General features: G+C 38.3%; 2 protein-coding genes across 2 annotated transcripts; one reads left to right on the forward strand and one right to left on the reverse strand.

The window, feature by feature from the left end:
- Nucleotides 1–669: 669 nt before the first annotated feature.
- Nucleotides 670–5,685, forward strand: LOC120108781 (psbP domain-containing protein 1, chloroplastic-like). The gene is made up of 3 exons (XM_039122499.1): nucleotides 670–812; nucleotides 3,617–4,035; nucleotides 5,276–5,685. The coding sequence occupies exons 2-3, from the start codon at nucleotides 3,643–3,645 to the stop codon at nucleotides 5,495–5,497; spliced, it is 615 nt and encodes a 204-aa protein (XP_038978427.1). The 5' UTR covers nucleotides 670–812; nucleotides 3,617–3,642; the 3' UTR covers nucleotides 5,498–5,685.
- A 1,777-nt stretch (nucleotides 5,686–7,462) lies between these two features.
- On the reverse strand, nucleotides 7,463–17,547 carry LOC103705424 (T-complex protein 1 subunit beta). The gene is made up of 11 exons (XM_039122501.1): nucleotides 17,393–17,547; nucleotides 17,199–17,255; nucleotides 16,023–16,088; nucleotides 15,828–15,939; nucleotides 15,368–15,496; nucleotides 14,164–14,235; nucleotides 13,663–13,778; nucleotides 13,317–13,393; nucleotides 9,000–9,485; nucleotides 7,933–8,248; nucleotides 7,463–7,846 (listed from the first exon to the last, which is right to left on the reverse strand). Exons 1-11 carry the CDS (start codon nucleotides 17,396–17,398, stop codon nucleotides 7,700–7,702), a joined length of 1,584 nt encoding a protein of 527 aa, XP_038978429.1. The 5' UTR covers nucleotides 17,399–17,547; the 3' UTR covers nucleotides 7,463–7,699.
- Between the last annotated feature and the right edge of the window lie 7,465 nt (nucleotides 17,548–25,012).

The raw sequence follows: 25,012 nt of genomic DNA on the forward strand, positions 1-25,012 counted from the left end.
GGTATTACATGTATGTGTCAAATTGGACTAGATTATCTTAGCTTTCAATTGATTCAATTGTCAGGTCAGGTGGGTTCCAAAAGTAAACCAAATTGCTAATTGACTTGTAGGTTTTGGCTCGTCGTTTAATTCACACCTGGGTTCTTCTATTTCTGAGAAGTTGTCTTTGCTGTTGATGGTGAATATCACTAGTTCTTGTTCATTTTATTTTAAATATTTAGTTTTTATTATTTTTTATATTAAAAAAAGCAACAGCAACAACAGCAGCAAATTTTGGACCAAGGGATAAAGCAATAATCATTCCAACCGATCATGATTTTAAACAAGTGTTAATAATTTATTTTTATTAAAATAAATAATTTTTTTAAGTTCAAATTTTTAGATTAAGTAGAAAAATAAGTATGTCGAATTCAACAAATAAGGGTATTATTCTTTGTTTTTTTCCTTTCACAACTTATTATTTTACCTTCAAATGAACTCGGTACAAGCTGACCTGCGCAAAAGCACGACGCCTTTTTTTTTCATTTTAATTATAACGATGAATAATTTGTTTCGGAGGTGACAGCTATTTCGGCATGTCGGCGTTATCTCTTTTTATGAGTTATTAGTCGGCCATCCGTCTCTCTTTCTCTCTCCTTCCTCCCATGGCAGCCGCCTCCGCCGCCGTGGTCGGGTCGCTCCGCGTCCCGCACCTTTCTTCAACGCGCCGAAGGTCAGCGCCTCCGCTGCTAATTTCATCGTCCGCCAGCTCGACCAACTGGGGGAGGAACTCCCTGGTCATCAATCTCGCCTAAATTCGGCGCCCGACATCGGTCATCTCTCTCTCTCTTACGGTAGATTAGTAGTTATATATGGAATGATGTTCTTTTATTAGTCTACCAAGTATTATGATCCATGTAGTGGTATATGAACTGAATTGGTGAAGACATTGTTGGACGAGTGATTGGTGATGACCAAAATGTTGATTTTTTATGGAAATGCAGATGAATTACACTTAGAATAATAAAAGTTCAGATTTTTATTTTTTTCCCTTGAATATTTTTCAATTTAGTATCTTTAGTTGAGATTTACGTAGTGTGATTGGGAAAGTCATAGGTGGATAGGTTCAAGAAAGGTTTTTTATAATGCTGCTTTTTTTTGGAGAGACGTTATACCGAAGGAGGGGCTGGATGAAGGCGAATGATTACTGAGTGATCTTTGCGGTAGATAAGTTGATGAAGCGTTTCCGAGGGGAAAAAGCAATTTTTAAGTATTAGGGATTTTGGAAAGGATGATAGTTTGTTGCGGAGCAAATGCAATGAAAGAACCGCATTCAAAAGTATTTTTTTTGTGTGGTAGAATAGGGAGAATATATGGCTGGTATTGGAAGAATTTCTGGATTGAGGAGAATAATTTTTGCGGCTACTCCAAATTGCTCTTTTCTATTACCTTTTGTCCGTATGCTAAGGTTGTAGATTATTGAGAAGGTAAGGTGGGAATGATTCTGGATTTTGAGGTTTTGTTTGTGGTTAAAATTTGGAAAGAGGATTGACTGGGATAGAGAGCAGATAGGTTTGGAAAAGGTGTGTTGACAGGGAAAATGGTTAGGTATTTAGGGAGCTTGATGCGACGAAATTAGGCCATTACGTGTGGATGATAATTTGTGTGGAAAGATTGGTCATTTAGAGGATGGAAAGGTTGGATTTTAGGGGCCATCTTTCAATACAATTGGCTACTGGAAGAACTTTGTTAGGTTGAACAGTTTTAGGGATTTAATTCTAAAGCAGGGATTCCAAGTTCATGTTCATAGGATGTGCTTACTAACAAGGAAAGCAGATCCTTTCGTTTCTAGGAACTGTGGCTTGGCATTGCTCGTAATATGGATGCCGAGGCAATTAGAGAGGTGGGGACAAGAGAAGCTGATGGAGTTTTGAATTTTATGCTTTATAAAACCTTCCTTGAGAGGATTAATGAGGAAAGTCCTCTTTTCACCATAATAGTTGAATTAGGAGTAGGAAGCAGGAGGAATGTAAAGGAGGAATGTATGGACATTGTTATTCAGGTGGAGCTTTCTAGTGAATTAAGTAGTCTCTAGCAAAAGCTATGCATGTGAGAGCAGGGCAAATACATTTAAAATCTTATATAATTGTTTATCTTTCTTTCGCAAAACTCCTTAAAGATTTTTTTCCTATTCTTGATTGTGATAGTTTTTAAAGAGATTAAATTTAGTTACCAAAAAAAAAGAGATTAAAATTAAGCTGCCTAAGATGCCCAAAGGAGTAAGGATTTTAAAAATGGAAAGCAAATCACTACTCATGGTAAAAGAAGAGGAATATGATGGAGATGCTTTGGTTAGTTTTTCTCGTGTTTTTAGAGTACAGACCCCACATCTTCATTGATTAGCTATGGTTACCAAAAAATACTAAACTCGTTTTGTTCATTAAATTCCTCACAAGTATTGTAGATCTCTTTCCTCTAAAAAAAAACTGTTTTCATCAAAGTGTATAGAGCATTGGGCTTATGGTCACACCGCTCCATCTAACAACCGGCGGTTGGGGCTCCAAGTCTTTGTTGCATCCCCAAGAATTTGGACTAGGGTAATAATAATATTGCGTGGGTTTCAAGAGATGTCAAGATGCATCTCTTAGCCTTTCGATCAAAAAAACAAGAAAAAAAATGAAAGAAGCAAGGTCGGAGGAACCGGTACCAGGCACCGTACTGGTTCTCTGGCAAGACAACTCGGTATGGACCGTGTCAGGCCTGTACCGAGAAAGAACATGACATTGTGGGAGAGAGGAAAAGAGAAAGAGAGAGCGAGCGGAAGGAGGGCCGAAGGAGGGTGGCGGACACTGGCGGAGGCCGCGGCAGGTGAAGCTGCAACAGTTCCCCTGTTTCGTCCGACTGCGGCTAAAAAATTTTATGATTTTTAAATGAAGTCGGCCCCCTGCGGCATCCGCCACCCTCCTCCGGCCCTCCCTCCCTTGCTCGCTCTCTCTTTCCTTGTCCTTTTTCGACTTCGGCAATATGTCTTATTTCCGTTGTCGGAACCGTACCGGTGAGCCACCGGTATGGCTCAAATCAACCGGAGCCGCCCGGTTCGGGATAGTTGGAAAGAAGCAATGTTTTCTCTGATGTATTTGTTGTGGCCTCTTATTTGAGAAATTGGAAAATTCAATCAATTGAAGCAAAACATACAAGAAGATATAAGGGGAAAAGAAAACCCATGAAGATGTATATGTATTTCTCATTTACACTTATCACTCACCATAATTAACCTTTTTATATGAAAGACAGGCCACCCATTTATAACCTGCTACTACAAGGCTTCATGTTATTGGTAGACTGAAACAAGTATGTTGTCCAATCTATGCAGAGGACAAGGATGTTCTGGGCTTTGGGCCTATTTACGGAAAACTATACTGGATTTTGGTCTTTCTGGAAGTAGATTTCTTGTATCTAAATTCTAATCCATTCTAAGTTGCCAATACAAACTTCTTTGGTAAAATGACCATTACATGATTGAGAAACTAGAGGCATAGATTAAACTCTATTTTTCATATTTATATCGTAGTCATCATTATTCTTTCTAGTTTCATGTCACATACCGTCTATTGTAATCATACTAAAGCTTTCGCAGTTCCCAGGAGGAACATAGTAGCTTCCATGCTGTCAAGTTTAATATTCTCGAAATTGGGATCCCCTGATGTCACCTTAGCAGAACCCTCAGTTCGCTTCAGGGAATATATAGATACATTCGATGGCTATACTTTTCTGTATCCCCAAAACTGGATCCAAGTCCGTGGGGCTGGTGCAGACATATTTTTCCGGGACCCTTTTGTTCTTGATGAAAACCTATCAGTGGAGTTATCTTCCCCTTCATCCTCGAGGTATAAGAGTGTTGAAGATTTGGGGCCTCCACAATTAGCTGCAGAGAAAGTGCTCAAGCAGTACCTGACTGAGTTCATGTCTACTAGACTAGGTGTTCGGCGTGAGTCAAACATTTTATCAGCATTATCAAGAGTTGCTGATGATGGCAGAGTCTACTATCAAGTGGAGGTAAGGGTCTATTTTATCAAGGTTTACATGAAAGCTTCAATATCGAGTGTTGCAGTGTTGGAGACATTCTCTTGGTAGATTAAGCTTATGTCCAAAAGCTGGAAATTGTGCACATGCTTCGTTGGGTCCTTTAGATCAATAACCCCAGCATACTGATATAGCATGTTAAGAATTTTTTCAAGTGCTAGGAAAGTTAATGGCATTTTGTTTCTTGCTATTTTTTTGTTCAATTTCTTTTTTCCTGTATATTTTCAATATTTTGGTCATTCCTAATCCTTATATATTCTTAAGTCAGATCCCAGTATTGGTTCAACATATCTGTTTCCCTTTACTTGGGCATTTCTGAAACAATCAAACAGTTCAAAGTCCTGGCACATCTATGTTGAGTATTTTGTGCTTGGTATTTATCTTTGGAGACTTCCAGGTTCAACTCTTTGTACTTTGAAGACATTGCAGAGTAACAATACATAAAGTCAAATCTAAATAGATGGGGTAAGCCTTGCTGCTTATTGCTATAGTTGCATGTACTGAATTGTCATAGTATTGAGTCATTTTGCATATGGACTTGCATGCCAAAAATTTCTGGGATCTGATGCCCCCAAAATCATGTGTTTCCATCTCATACCATGTTCAACCTGCCCGTCTCATTGTACTCCCTGATCTGTGATCTGAAGTTTAGCATTACCATCTGCTTCCAGTAATATCTTCCTTAAATCAGCTTCCTTGGCTATAGGTGTACATACTGAATAATGAAAGCACTTAATTTTGTTGATGGAGATGTTGCTTGATGCCGCACCCTATGTTTGACCATACCTGGTGAGTGTTCTGCTCTCATTATGGGTTCCCATACCAAACTTTCTAGGATCTGATGCCAGAAAATCCTGAGTTTCCATCTTATAGCATGTTCGATCTGCCTTCTAACTGTATCTTCCTGATCTGAAAGATGTAAAAAGGCTCATGGGCAGTGACAGGTACTTACATATTGAAGTTTAATATTGAAGTCTGCTTGGAGTATTATTTTCCTCAGAGCAGCCTGCTTGGCTTTGTTTATTTGTTTAAGCTTTTCATATTAGCTTGCGTGCCTGGACACTGATTGCACTTACAAATAAGTTGTAATCATGCCTGCTGCTTTGGACAAACTTAGAAATTTTACATAATAGTACTGCTTTAAAAGATTTATTGATTATTTTTATATTTTGGCAGGAATAATTTCCCTTACCTTTCTCTGCTTTTTATACAGGTAAATATTAAATCATATGCAAGCAACAATGAGTTGGCTGTGATGCCACAGGACAGGATGCAGCGTCTTGAATGGGATAGGCGTTATTTATCTGTTCTTGGTGTTGAAAACAACCGACTGTATGAGTTGAGGTTGCAATCACCAGAAAATGTGTTCTCGGAGGAGGAAAAAGATTTGCGAAAAGTTATGGATTCCTTCAGAGTGATCAATGCAGTGGATTAAAATGCAATGGTCAGAAGTTATTAATTGAGGTCCTTCTCACCCAATTTGTTTGGGTTTATTGTAATGATTTGCATTTTAATTGAAACATGATCGAGGAATTGAACAAGTTCTTTAATAGGGTTCATTCTGTTTCCAAAGTTCCTTGTAATTGTAAATCATCAATGAAAAAGAACTTCCTTTTTTGTTCATGGAGTAACCATCAATAAAAATTGCTGATAAAAAACTACTTTATAATTCGGTACGTCATCTGAAGCTGCTACCTGGCTGATAACCTTTTTCTCTTGTTACCGTCTAAGTAATTAAGTCTGTACCACATTACTTCGGTGCAGCACAATTGTCATTTGAGCTGGACCAAAGAGGATTTGCAAAGTAGATTAGTTTTTTTTTTTTTTTCCAAGACTTTTATTGCTCAAACCCCAGTAATTCTAATATGTGAAGTCATCCGATGTATTTCATCTTAAACCTCTGCAAGTTAATACAACTTGCGAAGAAAATTAAAAAAGAAATCCTTATACTGGTCCAGCTTTTGTGGTACATAAAACACCAAAAGTCAGATTTACTTAATTGGTGCAAGCAACTCACTGCCTTCAAATAATGCTCACAACTATTGATTGCCATGTTCCTTTGTTTCATAAAACCACACAAGTTTAGTGGTAAATTTATCAAAATATACCATTAGAGAAGCTGGTGTTGTTGAGATGCACAAAAATCAGATGGAAAATTAATTAACAAAAGAAAGCTGAGTGCAGAATTACATCAACTACTGGCCTCAGAGCCAGCTTCCAAAGAATTTCTTTCACATTAAAAAGCACAGTTGTCAGTGAGCTGAGTAAATTGAGATTCTGGCATATGGGAAGTTAAGGTGGTAACATGCCATCTTGGCTGAGTAAAAATACTTTGGCACACTTAGTACCGCACATAAGTTCTGTGGACTGCACCAATTAGCACGTGTTATGTCACACGGCACAGGAGACCTTTTGCGTGCACCAAATTGGCGCTCCATAGCCATTAGTCATCGTCCACTACCCACACAATACTCTCTAATACCATTAACCTAGACAAACAGTAGTATATCACCCCAATTTCTTATTTAACAGCTCATTCTAGAGCTGATGGCTATGGAATTTAGGAAGGGAAGCAAAGCTGAGGACCGTGTAGACCAAATTGATACACCACCAGGGTGTTCTTCCTGTAGGACTATGTACTCAACTACACATTAATCTCAAACTAGTTTCCTCCATGGATTCATTTCCTCCATCTTGTTTAGAACTATACTTTCTGAAAGAGTTCTATATGTTTCAAAAACATTTCCTCATATCATTCTTCTCTCAATTTATCCTTAATTAATTATACCCTATTTTTTTCCGAATTTTATTTTTTTCTATATTTTGTTATACTATTATATAACCATTCTAACATTGGCCATACTAATATGATGTGCACATATTGTTTTCTAATTATCCAACATATTGTGCTATAAAATGCTTTGTTTGTATAACCATCTTGTAAAATTATCCTTCAATTAATCTATTTTTTTGTTGATTACATTTTTGATTTAATATATTAATTAATTTCAAAAAGAGAAAAAGAGGAAATTCTTGTAAGGTATTAGATAATCCACTTGATCATGAATGCCATCAACAGGCCTACTCCACTCTAACAACGAGGTGTCAGTAAACCAAGAATATCAAGTTGTTGCGGTAGCAGATATGCAAACAAGTGACTAATCATTTTACAAGCCATATATGCTCGACTTTCAGCCTTTGAAAGCTGTGGAAGTGGTGCATCTACCAACCACCCACAAAATCATTACAGCCGGTTAGTTTATGCATATTTCATTCATCTAGACTAAACTCAAACCTGCCAATCATGAGTACACTAATTAGATTACAAGTTCACATAACAAACAACCAAGATCTAAAAGATAATTGGGACAATATTATCACCTGTTTCACCCAACATAGGATCCAAAATAAGTCAGTCAATCAATCTTAAAAGCTGATCAAGCACAAGAGCTAACATCAGCATATATCCCATACAAAATCGTAAAGCTCTACAGTCTTCAGTTACAGTTCTGATATCAAAGATCAGCGCCTTACAAATCAGAAAGTTATGCGCACCGTTTCAAAAAACACACCACACTGAATTCATCTCCAAACAATAAGAAAAGATTCCCATGGTCAATTTGGAAAAAGAAAAAAATTACATTCTATCCTCTCTCCTCCGTGGAGCACAAGTTATGATCTCATCAACCCTTAAGATCATCTCAGATGCCTCGGTGGCAGATAACAGCACAGCTTGCTTAACTTTGAAGGACTCTGATATCCCCAGTTTCTCCATGTCACCCACCTGTACCAGAAATTAAGATTCACAATAAGCAAAATAAATGCAATTCTAGTTTCTAAAGAATCAGAGATGGACTTCATTTCACTTACGCCGCCAGTAATGACGTCAATTCCAGCATTGGTTCTCTCCTTGTGATGTTCTGCACGGAGCTGCGAGATAAGCTCAGCACTATCCAAGCCAGCATTGTCGGCTATGATGGTTGGTATCGCCTGGAGTGCCCTTGAGAAAGCTTCAATGGCATGAGCCTTCTTCCCAGGAGTCTTTCGGGCGAGTTCATCTACCTCTTTTGCCATCACCATCTCCGGCCATCCACCACCAAGCAAAACTCGGCTGTCGTTCACAGTCTGAGAAAGCACACACAAGGCATCGTGCAAGGATCTTTCCGCTTCATCCAATACATGGGAACTAAGTACAGAAAATGAACATCCTATGAATATCAACGCCTTGCAGTATCATAGATACTGTGCATAAAAGTTTTGCTCTTCAAAAAAAAACGTAAAAAAAAAACTTATCTATTGTATTCAAATGGCCTATCTAATCACTTATTTCATTGGGACTAAGAAGCAGATGCTAGGTGGCACATCCATATCAAAAAATTAGAACCATGAACAAGAATACTAGGCATTTTCTCATCAATTTGGGTGGACATGTAATAGCTGAACATGGGAATTATGGGATCTATAGGGATTATGCAACGGAAATAGAATGGTAGGGAGAAAACCTAAATCAAACTTCAAAATGATTATGTCCAGATAATTAATGTTAGGGATAATGAAGGGCCTGCTTGGATGCCCAAAAAGGCTGACAATTGGATAAATCCTCAAAAGGCCAACCACGAGTAATAATAAAGAGAAGAGATTGTTGCAGTTGGCAAGTCCCAAATCAGACATTCCGAATGCTTAGAGATGTCAGATTTCTTCTAAAAAGTCGTTTCTAATGTCTCAATTTTTCTGGATTGAACTAACCAAGATTTCCCTGATTGGAAGAATTCATTTCTCATGACCACTAATGTCTTCTCACCGTCAACCATGTAAAGGATATTCAATAGACAAGCTGGGTAGATATTCAAAAAGGCCTAAAAGGAAGTGATTCCACAGTAAAATTTGACAAAAAAAAATTAAATTAATGTTAGATATCAATTGAAAAAAGGCCATACCTTGCCCCCCTTAAGACTATGGTACATGCCTGACCCATGGCAACCCCAGAAAAATGAATTAACTTGTCCTCGCCAATCATTATCTCCTCAATGAGCTTGCAATGACCAAGCTTAACAGACTCCGGATTATCAAAAGTTGATGCAATTTCACCACCAGTCACCAGTGCTAGCCTCTCAATCCCATCGAAATCAGCATGTTCAATGGCAAGTATTCCTGCATCTGCAAAGAGTTCCTCAGGGAAGTTATATATAAGCTGTCGGTTGACAAAGCAGTTAATGCCATGAGCTATGATCTTTTGCACTTTTTCCCTCATTTTCTCCTTTTCAGCCCCCTCAATCTCTGCAACTCTCGCCATCGAATCAACACGAACTCGGGCCCCATAGATCTTGACTTTGTCAGTGTCCATAGCAGTGTTTGCAACCAAGATCTTTGCATTTTCAATGCGTTTTGGTTGGCCAATGCCTATCTTCTTGTCAAGAATAAACCTGTACGATACAACAGCATATTATTGATACGGAGCAAGTAGTGCTGTACCCTTTTAGAACAAAACGAAAGATTATAAAAAGGCATCAACATAGGTAAAGACCAACTCAACTCAACTATGCCTTAATCCCAAACTAGTTGGGAACATATGTAGAGTCCAAAACATAAAATAATGTTGAGTTCAATCACTCACTCCCTTGGATAGTAGTGCTACTGATAGCATCGATGATTTCCTTTGGACTGATATTCCTAATACTGATTTTGTTATGATTGTAATGGCTGATGCCATGGGCTGTAAATATGCTGGAAAAAATTACTAGGTTTACTCCTATCCACACACACACACACACAAAAAAAAAGAAGAAAATTCACACTCTTACCTCGAAATTATACCTGAAGACTGATGTGACACATGTGCAATATATTTTTACACTAGTAGCTCAAGAAATACATTTTGTAGTGAATTAAATGAATTATTAAAAAGAATTTGTAGTCTGTGATGTATAGATGATAGCATAACAAGAACCCAATATATGTAACATTTTACAGACTATCTAAAGACCATCATGTCTAGATCATTCAACCAAGGTTTAAAAACCAACCATATTGCAGTACCTGCTGCCCCATATCTGATACATATCATGGCTTACCATAGTAAGGTGAACTTTAATAAAGTTCAAAGTATCTCGTAGGTCTAGAACTTTTCATATATAAAGATAAGAGCAAAGGTAAATGACAATAAAAGATAGCAAATTCAAGATGTTGCTTAGTTACTGGAACTGGCTTTGGTGTGGACATAGGGGAGTTGGTCTTTCAAGAAAACATCATTATAAAACACAGAGGGTGCCAGGACAAGTCACCTAGGACATACAGAAGAGAGTGCGCCACCCTAAATGGAAGGTTCCTACTACCAATCCTAGAAGTTTATCACATCAACAAAACTTTATTCTTTATAAACATCATTAAAAACAATGATAGCCTTAAAAGGAACTTTATTCTTTAAAGACATCATCACAAACTTGATAGCCTTAAAAGGAACCGTCAAGCACAATAGAAAAATCTTCATTTGATCAGGTACTCATGCACCAGCCTTGCACACTTGCATCGACCCTTATTGGATAACAGCCGTGTTAAACTACATAAATCAAAAAACCCTGCAACATCTTGTAGTCCATGGTTGACCCAAATCAGCTTAGAAAATCAGGCACTCATTAGCCCCAGCAAAACATGATAACAAGAAGGCTTGGATAGTCAGGCCTAGGGCTATCAATGAACCGGGCAACAACTAGGCCCAAAGCAAGCCTGAAAAATAAAGATCAGGCTTTGTGCTACTGGGCCTGAATCAAGCACAAAGGACATAGACCAAGAACCAAGGATGACCAAACCATGCCGAACCAGCCGATTCAGGATGTACCAGACCGGATCGATCAGGGACCGGCACGGTTCAGCCTATGATTTTGAGACAGGGCTGATTTATGGTTACCCACCCCCTCCCTGGTGCGCCCACCTGCCCAGTTGCAATGGGTTCCCCCCTCACGTTCGAGGGTTTCCGGTAAGTTCCTCCAATCCTCCCTCTCTCTCCACTAGGGTTAGGGTTAAGGTTTCCTTGACCCTCCCCCTTCCTCCTTCCCTCACTCACTCGCCCTCCCTCTCTCTCTCTCTCACTCTACTAGGGTTAGGGCTTGGGTTTCCCTCAACCCTCCCCATCCTTCTTCCCTATCTCTCTCCTCCTCTCTCCTTTTCTCCCTCTCCCCCTCCTCTATTCTCCATGCGCCCAAGAATGACAGGATTCAGACCCATACCGAACCGGTCGCCGACCGATATGACCTCCAGTACCAAGTCGATGAACCCTACCAAGGACTAATCTGACTATGAGTAAAATTTTAGGAGGGGCAAAACCAATCCAGATCTCTTTAGCTGAAAAATCAGCAAAATCTAGTCCCGAAAGAAGAAGAAAAAAAAGCCCCCTCCAACTTCAGGCCCAAACAGGCATCCGTGCAACAACCTTGAGCCTGAGCCCCAGTTTGCTTAAGCAAGGTCTTCGGGCCGCTCAAACCAAGTAGGCCCGTTGACAGTCCTACTTAGGCCCTAACTTACATTTTTTTTTTGAATCCCTTTAGTTAACCTTCTGCTCATACTTGCATAGAACCAGTCTTAGAGGTTTTCCCTTCAAGTCTTTTCGAGTTATGTCATTCATATTCCCTTGCAATTTTCATAGTGGCTTTCAGGGCAAGATTTCTGGTGTTTTTTTAATCCTATTTTGAGTTGGACTATTGTTTACAAGGTCTTATATTGCAACTAGGTTAGGCTATGGAAAGATCTTGAGTCATTGCAGTTGCGTCGTGAAAAGATCTTTTTGTCTTTCTATGCAGAGTTCAATAAAAAATATTGGTAAAATTTTTAGAAAGCCCTAGATTTTTTTTTTTTGCTAATAAAAAGGGGTAGGGGGGGAGGAAGGGACAATCCCACCCCCGCGTAGCAGCCCCCACTGGGCCCCCGCCCCGCCAGGAGAATGTTCAATGCGGGCAGAAATGGTCGTGTGTTGGGCACCCCGATCGGTTTTACTCATACCCTCCCCACCCGTAGGCCCGGCTCAGCTACTCCTCTGAGCTCTGGCTCGAGTCCCACGTATGAGTACGTCACACCCGGCACCACCCCGGCTACTAGCGGTTCAAGAGCGGTCCTACACCACAAGTCCAAGCAGTGGCCAAAGTAATGAGCTTCGGTCCACAATTTAATCGTCGCCGCAGCGATTCGAACTTGGAACCTTATGGTTAGAATTGCTGCCCAGTACCACTAGGCTACCACCTTGGTGGCTAGCCCTAGATTTTTTTCCTTGAAGAAAATGAGCAGTTTAAGGAAATGGAGTTTTATATTGATTAAGACTTAAAGTCTCTATGAAATTACATTAGTTAGAGTCTTAAGTTTGTTGTTGAGACAAACACTGTAATAGTTCTATGTTCATTATAGGTAAGCTGAGAGTCCTTTAATTGTTAGCAAGCATTGTTCTATCGGTTGTTTTGAGTGAATCGGGCAGAGGTTTTTTCCTCTCAATTCTTGTCTATCTTGTTTATCAACTTCTAATCCTCCTCCATTCCACCTTCTTACCTTCTCTTTTACATACCAGGCACATCTTTATATGCTACTATTTGCTGTTCATAAAAAGAATTTTATTTAACATTGTCAAATCTATCAGCAGCCCAACCACTGAGGGGCAGCATCAATGAACTGGTGCGCCAACCACACTATGCCCATGACTTTTTGATACAAAAATGACCAACTGCTTCAGTATGTCCATGCACACTTTTTATATAAAAAAAGATGACACGTCTCAAAGCACATTAGACCAAGATACAGTAATGCATGCAAAAGATCTTCCACTAAGTCAAGAATAAAATAAAAAGTGGAGGAGTCAAAACACTCAAATACAATTACTTGGTAGTTGGTACAAAAGCTATCTTATAAGAAAGCTCCTCTATGCCAGGAAAAAAATCAGACGTTAACTAACAAAACCTAGGTGAACAGTCAGGAAAACCAGCATAATGACAGGATTAAATGTAGAGAAAAGACTTGCCTTGCCACATAAATCTTCACCAGAGAGAAGATACAGGTAAAAATTAGCTATCATGTATCATATGATTGTTTTACAGATTCAAAAGGCAGATGATAGTGTTGATAATCAAAAGCCGAGGGAAGCATATGCAGTATGACAAAAAACACAAGTTGCAAAAGGTGAATGCAACAATCAGTGACTGATCAAAGAACTAGCATATACCATGTGATGATGCCTTACGTTACATGCTAATATTTGTTTAAAATGGTAAAATCCCTACCCTTCATCTAAAAATGAATCCTTCAGAGATCCTCCAGCTTTTTTAATAATTTGAATAGAATCTAAGTTTGTGCTTCCCTGCCATCAACAAGAAATATACATAAGTCAGAAAAGAATTAGCTCAAAACATGTAGTAACATCTCAAGTAATTTCTAGGAACATTGATGACACAATCTCTGAAAAGGAAGTTGTAACATGCTGATAAGAAAGTGTAGCATCACAATCAAACTACTGATGTAAATTATAGAAAATCACAAGCAATCGCCAGTAAGGTTAATGCACTAACACGTTGCAAATAAAAAAGCAAGTTTTATGATGCATAAAAGATTAATAAAGAAATGTGATACCTTAAGCCTCACAACAGCATCCACTGCAAGCTTAGCAAAATGTTCCTTGTCCTGGGAGAGTATTTTTGAACTCAGTGTTGTCATCGCAATGTTCATTAGATCTGACGTGAATTTCTCTGCATTACCAAATAAGTATAGCATATGTCAGTTATGTGCAGAACTAGGAAAGGAAGACTAAATGGAATCCCTTCTCTTTCTTACCATAAGAGGTACAGGATAAGTATATACACGTATGAATTTGCACATTTTTGCAGTAAATCGGTTACCTGGGTGATGGTAAACCTAAAAGGTGATGCTATGACAAGTTTACAGAATTTAATCAAGCTGATCAAAGATGAGCAGAATGGCAATATCTAACAAAAGAATGGCCTATGATTTCTTTGCATTGGTCAATACATGGATCCCAAGTTTATGGTAGTTTAATAAAGCCCCATTTATGATGTGCAAAATGACAATATTGAACAAAAGAATGCCCTATGATTTCTTCACATTAGTCAATACCTGGATCCTGCTTGTTGTCCATGGCCTTCTGCAATAAAGCATTACGTGCACACTCAGCAGCCATTCTGTAACCTATCAGATCAGATAGATAAAATTAGAAATGACCAAAATGCAAGAAACTAAAATGCTTCTTGGCATCAACAATTATAATTTAGAATATGGACAAAGTGAAGCAATATGGAGATGTTATGCTACGATACTATAAGAAAAGGTCCAGAAATTGTTCTAGCCAAATACATAGAGAGAAGGGAGATAGTGGAACAGAAACACTTTGATGACTGAACTATCAATTTATAACTTAAATAACTTGCACAAAGACACCAATCTGACAGATTTGACTCAGAGTTTATCTTGTAAAGTCTAGAGTTACAATGCAAGAAAAGGGCAATCTAAGTTTTATATTTTTAATTGTGCATCCTGTTGAGGTTTATGCCCCTTGGGTCCAAAGTTTCAGCCCCACTCCCTATCAGTCCATTATGGTTGTGCTTTATTCCCACACCTTTGGGCACAACCTATTAAGTAAAACATCATAGATCCTATGTTTAGTCTGTTTCCCCCTCTGATTAATATCTAGTCAACCTCGTTTACTGTTCATTTGTCATTATGCTCGATCATGATAATTTTAACAAAATCTCCTTTGAATTTTCACCCTTAACTGCCATATTCACCATAAGCTATTCTGTTATTGCTCAATGTGATGCTTCCTATTAAACAATAAAACGTCAAAACATTCAATATGATAGTTCTCTGAAATCATTCCTCTTTTTTCCTTCCATGAGTCCCATATCAAAGACCCACTGAACAAATTGATAGGACAAGTTATCTAAAATAAAAAAGCCACAAAAAACTGCAAAATAAAGGAACAGATGGATCATTTTTAATTTAAAAAGATAGACAGGACCATATAACAGAATAATACTAACATCAGGTGAAATGACTTGCAGCAATTATAATTCCATATTCATCAAAAGAAGGAAAATATAATCGGCCAAAAAGCCTGAAAAGCCTATTCCATTTTTTTAAAAAAAAAAAATCAAGAATATGCTAATAAAAATTCAAGCATGCCTGGATAAAAAGTCCAGCAAAAAGGATAATATGCTAATCAAAATCAATTTTACACACAAATATTTAGAAGCAAGACATCCAACAATGCTTTAATGATAAATTACTGAGAAAGAGAAATGTACAGTAGCTTGAGACAGACCTGCAATGATAGTCATGGGATGGATCTTTGCATTGACCATTTTTTCTGCTTCCCTCAAAAGCTCTCCGGCCAAAACAACAACAGAAGTTGTCCCGTCACCAACCTCATCATCTTGAACTTTTGAGATATCTGATTCTTAAATTGAGGAAGAACTCAATTCTCCCTCTACTAGTTTCTCGAGGGCGAACATAATTCCATGTGAATACAGCTTTTTTTATTAGGGAAATAAGTAATGATAATTATTTACACCAGGTGTTTAACAAAAAAGAGATAAAGCCTCATTAGAGAAAGATTTGAAATCAGTTATTTAGAAATTTTCCTCATCAGAGAAAGATTTTGCAATCAGTTACTTAACTTTAACAAGTTGAGGAAAAGGAAATGAAGAATAACAATCTAAATTGGCCATATAACAATAAGTATACATCCAATTTAATAACCAGGAAGGCAAAGCAAAGGATACCAACTAGTACCTTAGCAGCTGGGTTGTCTATATGAAGTGATTTCAAGATAGTAGCCCCATCATTGGTAACAGTAACAGTGCGTCCTCTGCCAGTTGACTGCAAGATCTTGTCCTGCATATCAAATGTGCACATATGAAGGTTAAATTGATTGAACAAATATGAATATGGTGGCTAAAGTTTGAAGATGCACATACCATTCCTTTTGGCCCTAGAGTGGTCTTGACCACATCAGCAATTGCCATGGCACCCACAAATGATGCCTGCATGAGAAAGGCAATTATCAAATGTTGCAACAGTAGAAGAAGTCAGCAATGGAGATACAAAAGATCTGATAAAGGTCTTCACAAGGAAATCTTTATGATTCCGCGAGGAGGGGGCAGAGTGGGGGGAATTACAGCAAAATAATTTGTCTATAGAAGTTCTAAATACATACAATTTAAATATCCCATAGTGAAAATATATGTTTGTGAAATATTGTGGAGAACTTGTTATGTAGTCCACCTGAATTGTATGATGGCCTTGTACATTTGATGAATCTGGTTGCTATAGCTTCTTATGTAATATAAACAAGCAAGTAGATCTAGCTACTCATATATACTTCTGAAAACCATAATAAGGATACATCCCAAACCTTCAACATAAACTATGCAATATGCTAAAATCAGTCTCATCGACATGATTCATCTGAGTGTTATCCATCATATAGGTACTTAATTTTATTTCTCAAAAAAAAAAAGAAAAAAAGGGTTAAAAAAAAGCATGTATGTGTCATCGAAGGTTTTATGAGTTTGGAGAGCTTAAGATACACTAAACGTTATTCGTATCACTCTGTTTCTTAATTGGCAGTTAACCCCTGTAAAGTGGTCACGAAGATGGCTTCAACAGGTGAAACGACCCATACCCACGAGATACTAAATGGTGGTTGAAGACAAATTTGCAGTGTGTAACCTCAGCTGTTATCAACCAACCATACTTCCGAATATTATTTCCAATAGTTCGAGAATTTCGGACCATGATTACCAGGAGAAAAGTGTCATTTTTATTTTTAAAAAATCCATTTATCAGGATAGAAAATGAAATAGATAATCAAATCTAATCTCACTACACGCTTCCACTCACTGAATCTTGGTCCCCTCCAGGGATTCTCACGACTTCTTATTCTCACATCACTGCGGTTGATTAAAGAAAGAGTTTTTTGGTACAAAATATGATAGAAATAGAATAGACCAAGAATAAACAAAAAAAAAAATCAACAACAAGCGGGAGGAAAAAATAGATTACTTAACCTATCCACAATCGTGATATTCTTGCATTCACTTCATCAAAATATATAATGATCTAGATCGAAAGTGGAACGACAAGAGGCATACCATTCTGGCCCGATCTCCCTTCTCTTCGGTGGCTTCATCTTTAAGCAGCCGTTCCACCTAAAATCGAGAGAAAAAAAAGAGAAAAAGACAATCCCAACAACGAGATAACAAGAGAGAGCGCGCGTTTAATGAGGGAAAGAAAGAACTGAAAGGAAAAAAAAAGGAAAGAAATAGAATGAAAGAAAAAAAAGTACCGCCATTGGAGAAGATCTGACGAGATAAAGTCTGAGAAGAAAAAAAAGGGAGTGGAAATGGAGAGAAGAGAAGGAGAGCACGCACACTCGTTCTTCGCTCTCTCGAGACCCAAAACCCTAACGAAGTTCGAGAAGTCGATCGAACCAAAAAGAGATGGAATACTCTCCTCTCTCGGTAAGGTTACCGCACTCATCATTCTCTAGCCGGTCGGTGATTCCAACCGCCAACCGGTGACTCGGACCGCCCTGGCGGTTCGACCGGTCGAACCATAGAGGCCTAGTGCAGGGGTTAGACCGAAGCCGGCCCGCATGATTTGATGAGCAAAGGCATCTTCAGTGGAGGTACTTTTTGTGCCTTTTTTTTTTTTAGTTTTGTTAGCTGCACTCATATTCATCTTGTCTTGTGTGAGTTGCAGTTGTACAAAGAAAAGAAAAAAAAAAAAAGGCAAAAAAAAAAACCTAACACGACCCGAACAGGTCTCGGAGCACTTGCTCGTTTCGCGGCGCATCGTACCTTTGGCCGGTGAAGGTAGCTCATCAGACCATTCGAACTTTCACGAAGGATTTTATTATATATTTATTTTTCCGCCACTTGGTTTGGGCCGGAACATTGTAGCATGTAACAAGGTGATGGGCCGGTTGTTCTGTTTGTTCTCGACGTATTTTTAGCATATACGTGCGAACAACCTGTCAATTAATGTGGGCGGATGATTTCTCGATGACAGATCTAGTGCTTGGTGAACTATTCAGGCTACACATAATGCCGATTACATGTAAATGATTATTAAGAAGCGACGATCCACATAGAAAGTTTGGAACATTTTAGTAGGTGGTCATAAATATTTTATAATATTTCAGAAATATAGACTTTGAAGAGAAGTATGTTAGTATAGATATAATTTTGAAGATCGTTATTTACTTCGACTTAGTTGATGGTAGTAAATAACTTATGGGATGTATGAGGTATGGTTTTCTTGAAGCTATGGTCTAGATCGTCTGATCAAATATGCCAGAAAAAATATGGTCGTGCCATGTGTATGCATCATCTTATTCTTAGTCTTTTATTTGGTCTTGATGTAAAATTAGCTAGTATTAGTTAGCTGACGTTTGGTGCGCACCCTCAAATTGTTTGTCTTGTGACCCAATCCCTATGTGATGCATGGGTGCTTCATTGGAGAATTAAAACACCTGAATTTTTATCATCACTTGAACATCCATTCCCAACTCCCCAAAAAAATTTGATGCTAATGTACGACTTGTGGGGTGCAATGCTAAAACATTAACATATCGGATCGCTTTCTTCACTTGATCGCCTCATCGTGGTCTTTGTAAAAGTTCCATTATTGACGTACAATCCATCGTCGTTCAAACAGTACCCACATGACAAATAGAGAATTCTACACAAATTGAAACTCCATTTTGGATATGTATTATCGATTTTTTAAAGTCGGGTCGATCTGATCCGTTTTATTTAGGGGAGGTTGGATATCAAGGCTCCGCATTTACCTCTGAGATGCCTTGTTCATCTAGAAGATGACTTGTGTAACAATCCAGAACCTCACCCAAAATGGCTAGCCGGAAGGTATTATTTGGGTTCCTTGATCCTGTATAAGTACCCAAGATCTACCCAACGAATAACCGATGTGGGACTAAACACACGCCCGCACGGCTCCTCACATACTCCCCCCGTTCAAGCCCTGACATCCTCGTCAGGCTAAGGGTTCAAATCCATTCAAATCTAATCACAAACACCACAATCGACCCGTGGTCAGCCCCAATAGATCCATGCTGCAGTGTCCCCTAGTCCACATAGGTTATGGGCCGAGTCCGCGCTGATACCATTTGTAACAATCTAGAACCTCACCCAAAATGGCTAGCCGGAATGTATTATTTAGGTTCCTTGATCCTGTATAAGTACCCAAGATCTACCCAGCGAATAACACACGCCCGCACGGCTCCTCACATAAACCAAATAACCTTGGGATTGTCTGCCTACTAGAGGCATGCAGGCTCGATGAGAGATGCAAATTTTGCCTGAGTGCTCAGACTGCCCATGGGTAGAGGAGTCCATTTTTTATGTCATTCTTGGATGTCTAAGGGCTGCCCAGATTTGGGAGCGCGCCTTAGGCCTCCAGGCCCCTCGACAGGAGTGGTTGATGACAGAGGATTTCCTGCTTTTTCTGGAGACTTCTTTGCATAGGTCAAGTTTGGAGGGTTCAAGGATCAGGATTGCCTACCTAGTTTACTATAGTTGGCTGGATAGGAATGCCCATGTCTTCAAGGATAGGACAGCGCACCCAAGGTTGATAGCAGACCAAGCTCTTCTTCATGTGGCGGAGGTCACCCGCACCATCATGCTATCTTCCTTTGAGATGACTGGGAAAAACTAGAACTCCCCTCCTGCTCTAGTAAAGTCTAGGACTGTTATAGTCTCCTAGAAGCCCTCACCCTTTGATTTTTTCAAGGTGAATTTCGACGGTAGTGTGGGCGAGAGAGGGAGCACTGGAGGCATGGGTGTCGTCATTAGAGACCATGAGGCCTGGTTGATAGCGGTTGGGGGCTGGAGGATATACAACACTTCTATTCTTGGTGCTGAGATCATAGCAGCATTGAAGAAAGTCACCTATGCAAGGCGGGTGCTGGGGGCAGACTATATCCTCCTCAAGGGTGACTTGGCTACGGTGGTCGAGTGGATCTAGGATCAGGGTCGTGATGCCGGCTTCAAACCACTGCCACACGACATCTGCAGGGTCTTAGATGAGTGTGGACTCTTGGGGGCTACACATGTCTATAGGGAGATGAACAGCGCAGCTGACTGGGTGGCTTCATTCGCAGTTCACCACGCTCGAGGCCTCATCTCGGCTGATCACATGGCGGTGCCTCATGCTTTGTGTTATCTTCTTTTCTCTGATCCTGCTGGCTGCTCCCATGCCTGACATGTGTGAGTTGTCGTTGTATCAAAAAAAGAAAAAACATCTCTTGGATGACTGATAACTGCCAAAGACAGTTAATTGCTGCCTCTATATATACATATAGTTGCAAAATAGAAAAAAAAGGGAGAACAATGTACAAAGAAAAACGAAAAGCAGAGTGATCTATCTCCATATTTTTCTGGCAAAAAAAGTTCTTGAGTTGTGATCAACAAGTGTTTTTCAATTATGTAATTATACTTACGACTTGTGATTCGACCGAAAGCTAGTGATACAACCCAATCTACAACAAGTAAGTTTGTTTTGATCTGTTTTGATTATGATAAATTTTCTTACATTGGTATCAGAGCATTTAAGGTTGTGTTTTAGCATATTTGTGAATTAAAATAATGATTTGGTCACTGTTTTGAGAATAATCCACATAAAGTAGAGTTTTAGATCGAAAATGGTGACTTTTTGTATACATGTTATTTTGATCTGAACATTTACATGGATGTAGCCAACATATAGAAGAAGCTACTGTAAAAGTTTCAAGACCCAACGCTCACTTTGGTGAGAGAAAACTCAAATCCTAGTTATGAAATTTGAAATTTTGAAGATTTATAACTTTGTGTATGATGCATATTTTTATATGATTTTGGGTCATTGGTTAGATTTTTTCACAAACTTTCTGTGCATATAAAATTCATAATTTTGGACAAAAATTGAGAAAGTTATGAGATCTGAAAGTATTTAGAGTTTCTGAAATTTTGTTGGTTTAAGGAGGAAGAAAATGAATAGTAACTTCGACTATTCCACTTGTGGTCGAGGAGAGTGTGATTTATCCTCCCTCGTAGAGACATCAAAATCAAATTTTGACCACACCAATGGACTCATCTCAATTTACTAGATTTTTTGTGTCATTTATTTTATTTTTTTGAACATAAAATAAATTATTATTATTGTTGTTTTGAAATAAGAAGAAAATGATAAAAAATTATTTTTGGGAATTAAAAATTCTGAAAAATTTCTAGTGGCTTATGGGCTTCATGTTTTAGGGAGTTGAAGTCCAGTGGGAGAAAATACTTACGTTTAGAACTTTATACTCCCCAAAAACATATGAAAGGGAATTATTTTTCATTTTTTCTTTAAAAAATCATAATAAATTATATATTAATCAAAAAAAATTGTGATTCCAGTTCTAGAAATTTCTAAATTTAATGCTCTTTCATATCAAACTTAAATTATGTTTTCTTAGTAGTTGAATTTTTCTCAATAGCTTTTGCATAACTCTTAGTATTTTCTTATGTAGAGTAGATGGCATCTTCACTGCATAATAAAAAGAGAAAAAGAGGTAGTACTGAAGCCCAGAAAGCCGAATTGGAAATGGTTATAGCTAAGAAAGCAAAAGGCGAGAATGCTTTAACGGTTGTCGTCAAGTATAATAGAAGGATGTTGTCCTATGAGTTTGAGAAATTATACTACACCTTGATGTGTTATGAAATGGACCCAAATGATACCATTAGGCAATACTTTAAAAAAATAGATAACTTAATAATGAACATTAAGATAGCTAGTTTTATTCCATTAGAAGAAGAAAAGGTTGAAGGATTATGTAGGTCCGCACCGGCTCGTTGGGTTACAATGGTTAACAATATTTGGACGCAATTGGAGTTCCTTGAAAAGGAGTACAAAGCTGCAAAACGAATTTTGTGCTATGAGTGGAAACTTAATTTGGAATTAAATATGCAAAAGGTTCCAAAGCATGCTGCAATATTCTCCGTTTGTTCAAATCCTTGAAGTACAAAAGGTTGCATTGGCCTATACCCTTGGATAGAAAAAATGGAACCTAAACTTGCAAGTAATTTAATCAATAGAAAAATATTGGTGTCTCAAAGTTTTAAAGGCGGAGATTAATGTATACATATTGTTTGTGCATTTCATAGAACTTATGTATTTAGTAGGACGAAATTTGTATTACTTGTAAACACATGTGGTTTAATGTGTATGCTATATGTGATTTGTCCGATTTGGTATTTTCGTAATTAAATGTTATGTGCATTTAATTAATGTTGATTATATGGAATATCATTTTAAGTGGCAGCTGAAATAACATTGTGATGGAAACTCTTACTTGAGAATTGTTTTTTGTGCAATTCAATTAAATATATGATAATGGAACATTTGTTTTATAGATGATGATTGGAACATCGTGAACTTTTGAATCTGTATTTATGTAAAATTATCATTGATTTAATTTACATGTGCACAAAGTTAGATGTGTGTGTATTTTGAGTATTGATTAATGTCTTTTATTACTTGGTAGACCACGGTATCAAAGAATATAATAGCTGATCTGCATAAAGGCGAAAAACTAGATGATGATAATTATAATATATGGTACCGTAAGATCTAGTATGTTCTTGAGGAACAACAAGTACTTGAATCTATTTATCAGAAAATGGATGATCCTCGTAAAGAAAATAGCTCTTAGCATATAAGAAATCTGGAGGCTTATCGAGCATGAAAACAAAAGGATACTTTAGCTCGTGGAATTTAATAAGCTCCATGATTGATGATCTCATCTGTGAATGCGAGCAATTCCCAACTGCTCATGAAATGTGGGTATATTTGAAAGATAAGTTTAGGGGAACCACCGTGACCAAACACCGATAGCTGACTATAAAGTTTGATATGCACAAAAAACGTCCCAATCATACAATTAAACAGCATCTGAGAGAGATGACTAATATGATTAGGGAGTTAAAATCAGCTAGTCATATACTCATGGATGAGCAACAAGTACAAGCTTTAATCCGGTCTCTTTCCAATAATTAGGAACATATGAAGATAAATCTAACCCATAATGATAGCATAAAGACCTTTGCTGATACTACCTATCACATTGATCTAGAAGATGAGCAACTTGAAGTAGCAAGGGCTCCTAGTCTTGCATGTGGCTAAAAACGGTGTGCAGAAAGCTTCGGTCTCCAAGCATAAGCGCAGTTGGAATAAGGGCAGAAAAAGGAAGGAGAGTGGAAGAGGACCAAAAAAGAACAAAACCGATCACCTAGAGCTAATCAAAACCCGGGCCGGGCCGGGCTCGGGCCGGGCTCTACAGTAGAAATTAGGCCTGATGGCTATGCCCAGGCCCGGCCTGGCCCGTCTGTCGGGCTTAAATTTTTATCTAGGCTTGACCCGACTTTATAAATCTGGTTCTAGGCCCGTCTAGCTCGGCCCGACCCGATAGGCCCGACCTGACAGACCCAATTTTTTTTTGTTTGGAATCTGGAAATGGGCTAGAATGGCCCGACCAGGCCCGGCCCGATTTTTTTGGTCGGGCCGCTTTTCTTGCCCAGGCCCGACCCATGGGCCTTTTTTTAATGCCCAAGCCCGAAAAATTTCGGGCCGGACTGGGCGGGTTAGAAGGCCCGTGATTAGCTCTACGATCACCATAAAGGTGGCAGGTATTATGGCAAAAAGAGACACAAGACCAAAATGAAATGTTACCATTGCCCAAAGTTGGGCCACTTTGCTCGTGAGTGCAACGAGTTGAAGAAAGTAACACCATTAAACTTTGCTTCTTATTGTGTTGCTTATGTTTCTAGTTCTATTATGCTAATTAAATCTAATCCTATGTGGACTATAGATTCAGCAGGCACTGACCATATAGCTAGAGATCGAGAAGCATATGCAGAGTACCGTCGAGTGGGAGTTGGTACAAGGTGGATACATGTAGAAAACAACTCCAGAGTTGCGGTTAAAGGTATGACATTTACAAACTCATGTTGCGTGGTGGTCGAACCTAATCCTATGTGAACTTTGTCTCTATTTCTGTTCTAATGGGTTTAGGATATAAGCTTGTATTTGATGGATCTATGGTAAACTTATTTTATGGTACTATATTTTACGAATCTAGATATTAAATAATAGTTTAATAGTTTTTGATGTGGATAATATATCGAGTTACATTAATCCTAGTTGTTTTTCATTAATAACATCTTCTAGTAATCAAGATGATTTGGATGCTAATATTTGGCTTACTAGACTAGGACATATTGGGCAAGATAGAATAAATCAACTAGCCAAAGAAGATCTTCTTGGAACGCTCTCCAAAGTTGATTTGCCCACTTGTGAACATTGCCTAGCTGGAAAAACGAGAAACCCATTTAGCAAAGGATCTAGAGCAGAGTTTTCATTGCAATTAATCCATTCAGACATTTGTGGTCTATAGAATGTGAGGGCGAGGCATGGAGCCTCATAATTCATTACATTCATGGATGATTTTATATGTTATGGTCACGTCTTCTTGATTTCTCATAAGTCAAAAGCACTAAAGTGTTTCAGACATTATATGAATGAGGTTGAGAAACAATTAGACAGAAGGATTAAGACATTAAGGACCGATTGTGCACATGAATATCTATCTGATCAATTCAAGAAATTGTGTAATAAAAAAGACATAATTAGACAATTGACTATTTCTGGTACATCACAACAAAATGGTATAGCTGAAAGAAGAAATAGGACATTATTAGAAATGGTTAGATTAGTGATGGCCCAAACAAATTTACTAATGTCCTTTTAGGGGGACACTTTGCTTATCGCAGCTTACAATTTTAACTGTATAACCTCTAAATCAGTACTTTCCATCCCATATGAGCTATAGACAGGTAGAAAATCTGACCTAAGTCATTTACGACCTTAGGGT

This window comes from Phoenix dactylifera, unplaced genomic scaffold (genome assembly GCF_009389715.1).
Source record: "Phoenix dactylifera cultivar Barhee BC4 unplaced genomic scaffold, palm_55x_up_171113_PBpolish2nd_filt_p 001552F, whole genome shotgun sequence".
NCBI classification, from domain to species: domain Eukaryota; kingdom Viridiplantae; phylum Streptophyta; class Magnoliopsida; order Arecales; family Arecaceae; genus Phoenix; species Phoenix dactylifera.